The sequence below is a fragment of the Megascapheus bottae genome, chromosome 2 (assembly GCF_031878675.1).
Source record: "Megascapheus bottae isolate mThoBot1 chromosome 2, mThoBot2.hap1, whole genome shotgun sequence".
Classification (NCBI taxonomy): domain Eukaryota; kingdom Metazoa; phylum Chordata; class Mammalia; order Rodentia; family Geomyidae; genus Megascapheus; species Megascapheus bottae.
In genome coordinates, this window is record NC_143510.1 from 18,715,471 (window position 1) to 18,729,245 (window position 13,775).

Here is a 13,775-nt window from a genome sequence, read left to right on the forward strand (position 1 = left end):
GACGGCGGCTGCCTGGAGATGAACACAGGGCTCCCAGAGCCCATGGTTAGCTTCCTCTTCAGTTCCAAGCCAACAACAGCTACCTTCCAGAATGTTCCTTCAAGGGCGTCCATGGCCCCTAACAGGTCTATCACCAATCTTGTGTCCTCTGTGCCCCTCCTCCCCCCAGGGCTCTTCATGCTATCATTACGGGTGAATTCCCTTAGGCCTCTGTCATCCATCCCAGTGTCATCTTGGGTCCTCTCTTCTCTTCTTTGACAGAGCAGACATTGTGATTCTTCCTCTATACTTTTTCTCACAATTCTCCATTGACCTGACAAGCATTCACTGAGTTCTGAAGACTCAATAGAGACCTCTGCCCACCCTACCACAGCAAGACTCTAGCTCACTTTTCCTCCACTCTAGCGAACCCCTCATTTCCAAGAGGTCCCTCAGTTTTTGTTTTCTCCCAGGACCTTTAGCTTTTCCAACCAAGGATGATGCTCTACTACTTGAGCCACAGATCCTCTTCTGGCCTTTTGTTTTTTGCTGGTTCACTGGAGATATGAGTCTCACAGACTTTCCTGTCCAGGCTGGCTTTGAACTGTAATCCTCTGATCTCTGCCTCCTGAGTAGCTAAAATGATAGGAATGATCCACCAGAGTCTGGCCCTTACCTCTTTTGCTTTTCAAAAATGTCACATGTCTTGATTTGGGTCTAAATGGAGGGGCAACGAGCTCGGGAAAGCCTTTTTAACATGATTTTCTCTTTACTCTGAATTGACATGTTGTACTAATTAAAATTAGACTCTGCACTGCACTTGTAGAAATGAGGCTCTGAATACTCAATAATCAACCAGGAAGTAAATCATGAGTCATTTATGCACCCCAGGCAGAGTTCTACAATTCCAGTATGCTGCTTCAGTAAAAGGAGAGTCAAGATGTGAAAAATCACCTGCTCTTTCCTTAGCTGGCATCACCAGTGCCATATGGAATTATGACTCAAGTATATTTTGCTAAATCCAGGCCTCTAAGCTTCTGCCCATGGGTTTTCCTCCACTGGACAGAGTGGAGGGACAGCCATCACCCTGAAGCCTGGGTGTAAGATACCTGGAGTTTGTGAGTAGGTCACATGGATCATTGGCAAGATACAATCTCCTGTGCTTCAGTTTCTGCAACTATCAGGAAAACAAACCTTCCTAGGAGTTATAGGGATTAAGGGTATAGCAAATGCAAAGTGCTTTAGATAGCACTTTCCATGGAATAAAAGCATATTTAATGTTGTGGCTCAGCTTGCATGGCTGATACTCTATCACTCAAGTCATGCTTCCAGCCCAGCTTTACACTGGATAGAGATGGAATCTCATAGACATTTCTGTCTGGGGTGAGCAGACCATAGCCACTTGAGTAGCTAGGATTAGAAGTGTGAGAGTCATCAGGTATGATTCCCATTTTAAATCAAAATAAAGTTATCAATATGTAAATAATACGAACCAACAGTGTATCTTTTAGAGAAGAAGGGAAAAGAGAGAGGAAGGGAAGGAGGAAAGGAGGGAAGGAAGGAGTGAGAGTGGGAGGGAGACAGAGAGAGAAGGAAGGAGACAAGGAAAAAAGGAGAAGAGAAGGAAAGGCAGAGAGAGAGGGGGGAGGGAGAGAGAGGGGGGAGGGAGAGAGAGAGAGAGGGAGAGAGAGGGGGGGGAGGGAGAGAGGGAGAGGGAGAGAGGGAGAGGGAGAGAGAGAGGGAGAGAGAGTGAGAGAGAGTGAGAGAGAGGGAGGGAGGGAGGGAGGGAGAGAGAGAGAGAGAGAGAGAGAGAGAGAGAGAGAGAGAGAGAGAGAGAGAGAGAGAGAGAGAGAGAGAGAGATATTTCCCCTGCATTCCTACTCTGGGTTGTACATAAATCCCTGCTTCCCCCAAGGTAAGCCTGTTTGATGCACTGAAACCCACCTTCTCATAGCTTGGCTTCACCCTACTCCATGGGTGAGAACATAACTCCTTTCCCTTTGTCCATCTCACTCATGAGCCAAACAAGATGCAACAGCATCTTAGCGTTGGGCCTTCATTCATGCTCCTATCCATCAGGAACTGTACCATCCACCTGCCCCAAGTCTCTCCATCATCAATTTCTCACTCTGCAGAGTCCTTTTTGTACAACACAGCTCTCTAGAACATTCTCCAAAGAGGCCAAGAACAACCCTACTGCTCCCTTCTCTTTGCGGCCCTAGGGAAGGCAGGGTCCCCCACTTCACCCCCATCCCCAGGTCAGGACCTCCTCCTCTGAACTCCCAGATCCTCTCTGAGGAGAAGCCACTGCTTTCCTGCCTGCTTAGACTCTTTCACAGACTCACTGTTAAGACAGAAAATGTGTGCCAGACTCCCAAATGCTGGTAATAATTTGGACATTTTTTTTCTTGAATGAGCTGCTGCAGGCTCTTCATTCTACCCGCCTCCTCTTTATAATCCCCTGGGAACTTGGAAGACAGGACATGCCACCATGGGCCACACAGGCAGGTTCTGTGTCTACCTCAGGACAACTATCAAGCCTGAGTCCTTAAGGAATTGTAGGGTCTCTCTCTGTTTCTATCTGTCTCTCTATCTCTGTCTATCTCTGTCTCTCTCGCGCGCACATGCACATACACACACACACACACACACACACACACACACACACACACACACACACACACACACACACAGTCTCTCAACTCTTTGTCCCTCAAGCACTTGGCTCTAGGACTCAGAAAACATGTTCTCGCCGAATCTGCCCATAATTCTGCATGTCAACTGTTGTGTGGTCCATAATAAGGAATTTCATAAAGGCAGGCTGGCTAAACATGGCAGGGAATGAGAGAAGAGCAGAACCCAGCAAAGGGACTTACTCAGAGAGCTCCTAAAACCAGATGGGAAGATTCAGAAGCCCGTGGCCCTCTATGCAAAAATCACAACAGCCCCTTCGGTTAATTATACGTGACATAGATTACAAATGACTTTGTTTTTCCTAATAGTGGGAAATCATGCAATCTCTCCCTCCTCCAATTCCTGTTCTCTAGCCAAAGGTTCTGCTCATTTCAAACATTTGGTGGCAAAACAATATACCAGGACATTGTCCTTAGAAAGAAAATAAATCTATTCATTTTGAATGTAATTCTCATATGCAGAGAAGAGTATGAGCGTATCTGGCGTGATGGAACAATGACCAAACAAGTTAATTACCATCTTGTCCCAAAACGAATCTACTTGTCATTGGAACAGGAGCCATTATTTCATTGGAACAGGAGCCATTATTTCAGACTAAATAATGGCCTAGATAAAAAAAATAATGGCGACAAGCTGTAGCAGCCAGTGACACAGCTTCATTTTGGCCTAAATGAACAGCAATTAACAAGTGTCATCACACACACACACACACACACACCCCACGAGCTATGCCAGTCACTAAGTACTGACAATGCACAAATAGGTTTTAATCCACCTCTTTCCAAGATGCACCTGTGGCCTTCTACCTATGTACTGACAAACATTTATACCAAGGAAACTTTCTGTCATCTTTAGAAACAGGAGAAGGACATCTGGGTTACCTTTGTTCTTGAAACTCAGAAGTGGTGTTTCCATGACAGTCCAAGAGTAGAACAGATGAGCAGAGGGAGAGGCCTCATCATATCATTTTGTCCCCATTCTCTGGTTGTCATGGCTATTGGACTAGAAACTAAAGCTGCAGCAAGCAACAGCAGCAGCCATAAATGCTGAAGCTATCCAAGCCCAGCCCTCACACACGGAGGAAGGAAGGACACATGTGAGCTGCCTAGTGGTGTGACCTCAAGGACGAACCATAAGCCCCTTTCGTCAGAGGTGAGAGACGGGGGTACACACCCGGAGGCAAACTCCTGAGCAGAAATTTCAGGCTCTATGTTGTCTAGTCTGTCTGGGTCCAGTAATTTTGGTTGTTTTAAATTATTTTTCAGATCCAATTGTTTTTAAATCTGAAATTAGGTTATTACAGTAGGAACAGGATGATATGGCAAACTTTTATTTCTCTAGGTTTTTTTTTAAAGGGGGGGTGAAGAAGGAGGAGCTGGAGTTTGAACTCAGAACCTGGATGCTATCCTATAGCTTTTTTGCTCAAGACTAGTACTCTACCACTTGAGCCACCCCTTCACTTCCATTTTCTTAGTAGTTAATTGGTGATAGAGATTCACAGACTCTCCTGCCCTGGCTGGTGTCACATCTTTATCTTCAGATTTCAGCGTCCTGAGTAGCTACAATTACAGGCAGGACTCACCTAAGCCTAGCTATGGTGAGCTTTAAAGTGCATCCTATTCAGAGATTAAACACAGAAAGTCTTATATAGATAAAGCTGTGTAACCAAATTAGTGCACAAATGCAGACACACACATATGCACATATGAACAGGGGTGGGAGGAAACAGTGCTAGAAGGGAAAAGTGAAACAAAATCTGACTAATGTCTTCTAGGAATCTTGTAAGTGAAGTTTCCTACTGTAAGACAAACATCCATTTCCATCTCAGTATTACAGAACCAACAGTCAAACACCCCGCCAACCTAGCTAGTTCCTCCTCAACACTCAATATGGCCACAAAGCAACCTATCAGTCCGTTAGTTATACAGTGATCTGATTTTGTTGAGACCAAGCTCCATCCCATGATTACTTCAGCTGGTTATGTGTTTGCAGTAATCTGAAGAACACAGCCCTTCATCTATAGATATCTGAAGTAGGCAGGTATAAACTGTCTGCCTCTTCCCTTCCAAGTAAACAGTTCTGTCAAAGTAGACAGAATTTCCACCATTCTGGCGGAACTGCCAGAAATGTTGACTAATGAGATCTTCTTGGCTCTGTGATCTTGATTCTGGTTCCTTCCCTCTAGGATAGGTTGGTTGTCCAAGGGCCTTAAAAGCCCAAATGCTAAGTAAATATATGAAGAAAGAGACAACAAACCCTTTTACATGACAACCTATTATTTCATTCTTCTACAAAATTTCTCCCACTGCTATGGCATCTGAGTCCCGAGACTTTCTGGCCTTCACTACCTCTCTCCACAGTGACTCCTCTTATGATTCTGTAAGAAGCAACTTGAAAAATGCCTTTGCTGGGTCTTGTGAACTAACTAAAAGCCCCCAACCTTTTAATCTGTGGCCTTTGATCTGAGGTGCAGTCAACTGTGTGATTGCCACAGACACCAAGACCAGACCAACTGAGAAGCAATTTTATGTGGAAGACAAACGGCCCCCCACACAAGCAATATCTGCTTCTGATTACCTTAAAGCAAACAGAAAATAAATAAATAAAACGTCAGGAGATCACCTTGTTTCTGTTCCATTCTAGTAATAAAGTAATCACTTCTTTGGAATTCCTTTTGGGACAAAGGCTGAGCTAATAGTCAACAAGGCCTTGGGACTATTTTAACTTTACATACCTTTCTCATCCCCCTGCCCTCAATTCTCCTTATGTAACCCAAAGACAGCATTTGTACTTCTGAAGACATACTGAAATGCTGGCTTCCTGTGCCTGCCATGTAATGAACCTCTTCTCTTCCATTCACCATGTCTATTTATTTGACACATGGAGGCACGTAGTCAGACCTAATACTTAGGACTCCTGAATATAAAAACCTGGTTTCAATTGTAGACAATCCCTCCTGTCTCAGATCCTCACACACACTGTTCCCCTCTGCAGAGAGGCTCCCCACGCTGGCCCAGTGTGGCTGCCTCAGCACACACCCTCACCCTTCCCAGATCCACTCAAGCATCCTAATGAACCACAACAGTCCACCTGTTTCTCAGCTAGCCATGCTCATCTGCAAGGACCACCTGCCATTTGTGACAACACGAGGGGGGGAACTGAACTGAGGTTGGCTTGTTCCCTATATCCCAGTACCCAAGGCTACTACTGACCCTAACATTGACAGCCACTGAGATTTATCATCAACTCACTAGCTGGATGTTTAGATCTCAAGTGCACCACAGCCACCTGTGTAGGGTGAGAGACCTGAGCACTGCAGTTAGACTCCACCAATGACAGGCTGTATGTCCCCTGCAGAGACTAAGAAAACAATGGAGCTCAAGATTCCTATCACCTATGACATGGTAGCTGTCACATCTTCACAGTGCACAGTGTGACCCCTTGGTTTGTGAGGATGGTGGTATAAACAGACCCACTGCGTGGCCTGTCATAGGAAACTAGATCCTACACAATTATGTTGTAAACAGAGCCAGAAAAGAAACACCAGTAACGGGTTTATGTAACTGGTCTACTATGACTGTTATCTTTATTTCAGAATGGACTTATGTACTTACATTTCAAAAAAAAAAAAAAGTGTATTGTGAGAGGCTGAGCTCTGAGGATCAAGCTTTGAAGCCAGCCTGGGCAGACAAAAGATGACTCATCCAATTAACCAGTAAAAAGACAGATGTGGAGATATGGCCTAAGTGATAAGAGCACCAGCCCTGAGGAGACAAGCAGGTGTGCCAAGTTCTGAGTTCAAGCCCCAGTACTGGCACAACAAAAGCAGCCTATTGTTAACCTCAAGTATCATTATGTTGCAGAAGCCTCCTACGCCCCATGCTGTGTCTAGAGACCACATCAGTGGGTTAGTGCCCTCTGGAACAACCTAGCGATGCTGTGTCAGACCCCATCATAAACAAGTAACTCATAGCAGTAAGCTGAAAGACTGAGTGGGGGAGAACAAGATCAGATAAACACAGTCGTCAACCTCAGCCTGATGGAGTATCATATCGAAACTCAAGTAAGCCCCACAATTGAGCATCAAGCCTCGTGTGGGAGGACAAAAATCTCAGAACCAGACATGTGTCTGGGCACATATCAATTTTCTGCCTTTAGTCACTGTTTCCTGGTACATTTACACGCCAGAGGCATGTGACTGTTCGACGTCCCCTTGCTAGGAAAGGAAGGAGGCTTAAGAGGAAGGTGGGGGAAAAAGTCAGGCCACCTTGAGTGAGGAGCAGAGCCTCCGTAGTGAGCTGGCAGGCCTGTGAGCTGGTAGCACCATGCCAGCTCCACAAGATGGGATGCAGAGTCCCACCAGCCTGCCAGGAAGAGGGAAAGGCCACCTTGCTCCAGCGTCAACTCCAGCCTGAATGGCGTGTGGGAGCAGTCCCCCGCCACAGCTGCCACAGCTCCACCTCTACCTCCATCCAAAGCATCTGGAGTGTAGCTGACACTCAAACCCACTCACCTATCTGTCCTCTGGAGCACACACTCTGCCAACCTGTCTCATTAGGCCCCAATCCCCATGCTCACCTTCTTAACGAAGTCTGGGATGAGTTTTTGGTGGTCTAAGGAGGAAGAGCAATCTAATTCCAAGATGTAGACTTCATTGTGAAGATCACTTTTCTGAGATCTGAGGAAAGAAAACACACAAGGATTGAGGTTGTCCACAATTAAAAGAACAAAACAATCATTGGATATTGGACAAAGCCCCAAATTCTGTTCTGAAAGTAGCTGCTAAAAGCAACACCGATGAAAATTTATGATAGAAAGTGCAAAGAATATATAAAGGTCTATGTCATCAAATGACCTCCAGGAAAGCCAAACATGATGGCACTGTAATCTCAGTACTCTATAGAGACTGAGGCAGGAGGACTGAGAGTTTGAGGCCACTAGATACAAAGATCCTGTCAAGGGGAGGAGATAAAGGGGAGAGGGAAAGGAAGGAGAAAGATGGGATAGGGTAGAAGAAAGGGTGGGGAGGGAAGGAGAGGGAGAGGAAGGAGAGGGAGAGGAAAGGGAAGGAGAAGGGAAGAGGGGAAGGGAGGGGAATTTCTAAGACATCTGATCTTCATGTGAAATACATCATTATACATGTAAAATACATCATTATAGAATTATGAGTTTAGTACAAAATGGTTCACACACGTACACACACACCATACACGCACACGAATGCACGCATGCACGCACCAGCGGTTAACAACAGTTATGTCTGGGAACAGAGAGGGCCTGAGGAAACCAGGGCCGGTGTGGAGAATGATTATAACTGACTTCAGTTGTAATCTCCAATTTTATTCACTATTTCGTGAACAGAATATATTCATCTATCACTTAAAAATTCAAGGATTCATTTTTTTTAAAAGACTTTAAAACTACTCATTCCTTTCAAAGATCTTGCCATCTGGCACAATACAACCAAATTAAAGAAGTGTCACAGAAAGCTCAGGGCAACTGAAAGCAGAAGTTCTGAGGGAAAAGGGTGGAACGAGGAGTGACAGGATAAAGGGAGGTACTGCCTAGTCCTGCCGTCTCCAGTGCTGCGCTGACACGCTTGTGATATGGTGCTCCCCAAAGAGAAAAGCCACCTACCTCGACATCCCTTTATATTCTAAAATGTAAAAAATCCTGTTGTGGCCTTCTCTGAGTGACATTAAGGTTGGACTGGGAAACTTCTGGGGGCCACGTGGTATTGGACAGGGATTCCTTGGCCCAACCAGGCCTAGGGAATAAGACCCAGCTAGGACTCAATGGAATGTGCTTAGGTGTGGCTGCCGACACTCAAGTCCTGGCTCACACTTCATACACAGCCCCTCCCATCCCTGGCTGAGGAGGGATGGGAAACTCCAGGCCCCTTGTGAGCTGTTCCACAGAGGGGCCCTAGCTGGACCTGGCTAGTGTGCAAGTGGCTTTCATACCGTACCCTGAGACACATATGTCATTTTACCCTAGTTTCTAAATACATATTTGTCATAATACTTTCAAAATGAATTTCTACAATTCTTATGTAGTGTTAAAAGCAATTTATGATATCATTAACCATCTGGGTATGATTTACATGAAATCTGAAAAGCGAAAAAAAAAACATTAAAGAGGATTTGGCTTTCCCCAGGTGTGACACTGTGGTTTGGTAAGCAAACTTCAATAGCTTATTTTAATTTTTCCTTTTTACATATCCTTTCTGGGGTAGCGTAATGAGGCACATATGTTTGAAATGCTAAAGAATAAATTGATTTCAAGCCAGTCAACCTGGATTAAATGAATCCTAACAGAATAAAATAAACTCTGTACCTTGGCCTCTATCTTAACACTTAAGAGATGAGACTCATGTTCTCATTCCTCCCATATAAACTAAAACAGAAGATCCAGACTTTCAAAAGAGAAGCCTTGATCAAGACATACTGTCCTAAGTGTTATATGGTTTTTAAAAAGCAATGGTAGGGGAGAGGAATTTCTAAAATATAAAATCCTAACCAGGGCCTGGTCATTCCTATCTATTCAAGAGGTTGGATCATGGTTCAAAGCCATTTCCGGCAGAAAAGTCTAGGAGAGTCCACCTCCAGTTAACCAGCAAAATTCTTGACAGAGGCATGGCTCAAATAGTAGAGCATTTGCTGAACAAGCAAGCTGAGCAAACATGAGGCCTTGAGTTCAAACCCTAGTACACACACACACACACACACACACACACACACACACACACAACCTCAGCTCTCTATCACATGGAAACAAATAGAACAGCTATCCAAGGTTACTTATAAATGGCCATTGCACTCTTAAGTGATTCAGGTCAGAAAAACTAATTATTTAAGACAAATGAACACTAATGACACTGAGACACGCCTAAGAAGAAAAGGAGTCTTTCTATGAGCAACTCATAGCTCAGACTCATAAGGAATCAAAGAATTAGCACAGAATCTAACAACTTTTTAGTTCTGGAACAAGAAGTCCTGTAACAAGAATGGCATCTCTGGTTCACTTCATCCAATAGTTAATGCAGCTACATCTGAACTGAAAGGAGGCTAAAGGACTGACAAGAAAAGGCATTAGGACTTTTCAAGATGAACCACAAAGAAATTACCTTGACCTGTTTCTTGGAACTCAAACCCACTGTGAATTGAGGCAATACAGGAACACTTGAAAAGCCTTCTCTGTTTTTAAAAATTGACTCCACATGGCTGGGAGTTTGGCCAAGTGGTAGAGTGCTTGCCTAGCATGCATGAAGACCCGGGTTCGATTTCCTTGGTACCACATACATAGAAAAAAAGCCAGAAGTGGTGCTATGGCTCAAGTGGTAGAGCTCTAGCCTTGAGAAAGCCCAGGGACAGGGCTCAGACCCTGAGTTCAGGGCCTGGCAAAACAAAAACAAAACAAAAAAGAATTGACTCCACAGCCTGGTGCTAGTGACTCACATCTGTAATCCTAGCTACTCAACAGGTTGAAATCTGAGGATTGAGGTTCTAAACCAGCCTAGGCAAACAAACCGAAGAGACTCTTATGTCCAATCAACCAGCAAAAAGCCAGGAAGAGATATAGCTCAAGTGGTAGTGTGCTAGTTTTGAGGAAAAAAAAAACAAAACTAAGGGACAGTGCTCAGACTCTGAGTTCAAATGCAGTACTGACACACATAAAAGAAGAATTGGCACAACAAGTGGCCAATAAAGGTGGCCACAAAGGAGCAAAGGCAACAGGCTCCATGAGCTCTCCAAGAAAAATGCTGCTGTTCAGGCCTTCATGTCAGTACTTTGTCAGGGTACAGATGGGGCCCAGGAGGGGTCAAGTCTGGGGGACATACTGAAATCATACAAAATCCTCTTCCTGCGCCCGATCCTATTCAAGGGTCTACTAGCAAAGCCTATCCATGGGGTTGACAGAGGGAGTTCCAAGAGTTCTCGGTAACAAGCAGTAGCAACACAGTTACCATGGTGAATACACCCTACATTGCCAGTGTTAACACTTTTGTGTGTTCTCTTTCCTGGAGTGGGGGCCAGACATGTGGATCACGTGTACTCAGTAAATACAGCGAGGATGGTAGGAACATCCTGCAATTGTACTGGGCTCTAAAAGACTCTACCCTGTGGACTAGAGCTAGAGGTTCCCTGACTGGCTTGTAAGACACTGTCATGACATCCAAGTATCATATGACAAAGAACTGTGGACAGCCTCTGACCGACAGCTGACAAGAGAGCAGGAATCTCAGTCTTGTGAGTACAAGAGATATTTTCTGCCAACAACCTGAGGAGTTAACTTTTGCCCAGTCAAGCTTCTTAGACCATAGCCTCAGCCAACACCAACACAGCAACCTGTTGAGGTCCTGAAGAGCTAACCCAGATAAACGACAGATACCATGAGGTAATAAATAGTATTCTTCTGAGCCCCTACCTTTGTCACAATATATTATAGATCATAAAAAGTGACTTCAGTTCCGGAAGTAGAAGATAAGGGATCTTTGTATTCAGAACAGGCCTCTCATTGGATGACAAGTGGAGACTCACACACACGATCCTATCAGCACCTGACAGCAGCCTCTTTAAGCAACAAGTGTTCTGCATCCCCAGCAACCACCTTGAGAGAGGGAAGTGAGTATCTCCCAATGGGACTTCTAGGGGCCAGGGCCTGGCTACCCAAAGGCTTTTGTCACAAGGGACCAGATATCTAGTCATCTAGAGGAGATGCATTCAAGTGCAACTCCCAGCTGAAAAAGCACGGGCCACTCCCTTGCAGGGTGGGGAAATACCAGTTATGTGTCACAAAAGGCCATGCAATTGTATGGTCTGAAGAAATGACCTGGGAAACCACCAAACATCCCTTGGACCAAAGGATAAAAAACTACCAGTTCTGGAAATGATAGAGTAATATGTGATTAAATTATAACGAAAAGGTTGAGCCAGGTATCACCAGTCATATCTATAACCCTTACTTGGAAGATAGAGATGGTTAGGACTGAAATTCAAGGCCTGCCCAGGCAGAAAAATGTCCATGAGACTCCTTCTCAATGGAAAGCTGCTTCTACCTCAAAAGTAACCAAACAAATGCAGGGCTGAATGTGTGGATCAGTCGGTGAGAGTACCCACTGAGGAAGTCTGAGACCTTGAGTTCAAAATCCAGGAATACAAACAAAAAAGGATGGCTCTCTGGGAACAGCAGGGCTAATGGTGAATTATGAATAATTTTAAAAATACTTTTATTGGCTGAGAATTTGGCATAGTGATAGAGTGCTTGCCTAGCATGTATGAAAACCTGGGTTAGATTCCTTAGTACCACTTGAGCTGTGGCTCAAGAAGTAGAGCTCTAGCCTTGAGAAAAATCCAAGGACAGTGCTTAAGCCCTGAGCCCAAGCACAGGACTGGCTATATACATACATATATATATATATATACATATATATATATTTGTTTTCGTTAAGCAGTTGTACAAATAAGTTGCCATTCAACAAGGCAGTTTATGAATATAGTGCATCTTGATCACTGTCACCCTTTCAACATTTCCACTCACCCTTTACAATCCTTCCTTTTTCCCATTTTAATTTTTGTAGGATATATAGCACAATTTTGTGCACTTAACAAAACAGTTTATGTTTACAGTACATCTTGATCTATGTTAGCCCTTCAACATTTCCTACTCTCTTCAACCCACCCCCTTCCCTCATTTTCCCGAATTTCATGGTATATGCAATAAATTCTTGACTGATTCTCCCCACTTCCTCTCTTCCTTCCTGCACCCTTTTCCTCTTGGACCCATCCCTACTCTTGTATCTGCCATTTCCTGATACATCAAGTGAAGTGAGCCAGACATAGAAAAAACACTGGTTGCATGTTTTTCCTCATTCGCAGTAGCTAGAATGTGCTTATAAATCTGTAAGTAAACCCACTGGGTGGTATGCAAGTGGTTACAAATGAATTAACTAACGTGTAATAGACTCCAAGGAGAGCTCAAATAGTGTGATTCTTTAGAAAGACTAAGTCATAATTTTTTTTTTTGCCAGGCCTGGGGCTTTTAACAGGTCTGAGCGCTGTCCTTGAGCTTTCTCAAGGCTAGGGCTCCACCACTGGAGCTATAGCACCACTTTCAGCTTTATCTGTGTATGTGGTATTGAGGAATTGAACTCAGGGCTTCATGCATGCTAGGTAAGCACTCTATCACAAGGCCACACTCCATTTTTTTTTTTTTGCCAGTCCTGGGCTTGAGCTCAGGCCTTGAGCACTGTCCTTGGACTTTCTCAAGGCTAGCACTCTACCACTTGAGCCTCAGCACCACTTCTGGCTTTTTGCTATGTATGTGGGGTACCGAGGAATCGAACCCGGGTCTTCATGCATGCTAGGCAAGCACTCTATCACTAGGCCAAACTCCCAGCCCCCACACTCCATTTTTTTTTTTTTGCCAGTTCTGGGCCTTGTACTCAGGGCCCAAACACTGTCCTTGGGCTTTCTCAAGGCTAGCGCTCTGCCACTTGAGCCACAGGACCACCTCCGACTTTTTCTATATATATGGTACCATGGAATTAAACCTGGGTCTTTGTAGATACTAGGCAAACTACTACTAGCCCAAACTCCAGGCCTTTTTATTTTTTTAATGCCATACTCGGGCTTGTATTCAGGGGCTGGGTGCTATCCTTTAGTTTTTTCAGGCTGGCCTCCTACCACTTGAGCCACAGCTTCACTTCTGGAATTTTGGTAGATAACTGGAGATAAAAGACTCACAGATTTTCCTACCTGGACTGGCTTCAAACCACACTCCTCAGATCTCAGCCTAGTAAGAAGCCACTGGTACCCAGCTGTCTTCATTATTCTCAATCTCTGAATTTGTGAGTTAAAAGCTGTACGTTCTAGAGCTAACTACAAGATGTGTTCACTCCATCTGCCAGCTGGGAGCCTTGGGGAAATTTACTGGAACTTGTTCAACTTCAGTATCTTTTACTATCAGGAATCCATGGGAACCAGATAATGTAAACTCCACAGGCCACAGTGAAAACATGGAAAGTCCCGGAGGGCCCTGCACAAAGATAAGACATGATCTGATTTATTTTAAAAGGATCCATCTGGCTACAGAGGGCAGCT

At 44.5% G+C, this 13,775-nt stretch overlaps 1 protein-coding gene across 4 annotated transcripts in view; it reads right to left on the minus strand.

Annotated features, from left to right (window-relative positions):
- Rftn1 (raftlin, lipid raft linker 1) overlaps positions 1–13,775 on the minus strand; it is a 199,875-nt gene that overhangs the window by 78,918 nt on the left and 107,182 nt on the right. For all 4 annotated transcript variants that reach the window (XM_090321855.1, XM_090321856.1, XM_090321854.1 and 1 more), the window contains exon 4: positions 7,252–7,351. In XM_090321855.1, coding sequence (XP_090177981.1) covers positions 7,252–7,351 — 100 coding nt within the window. The remainder of the gene's footprint in view (positions 1–7,251; positions 7,352–13,775) is intronic.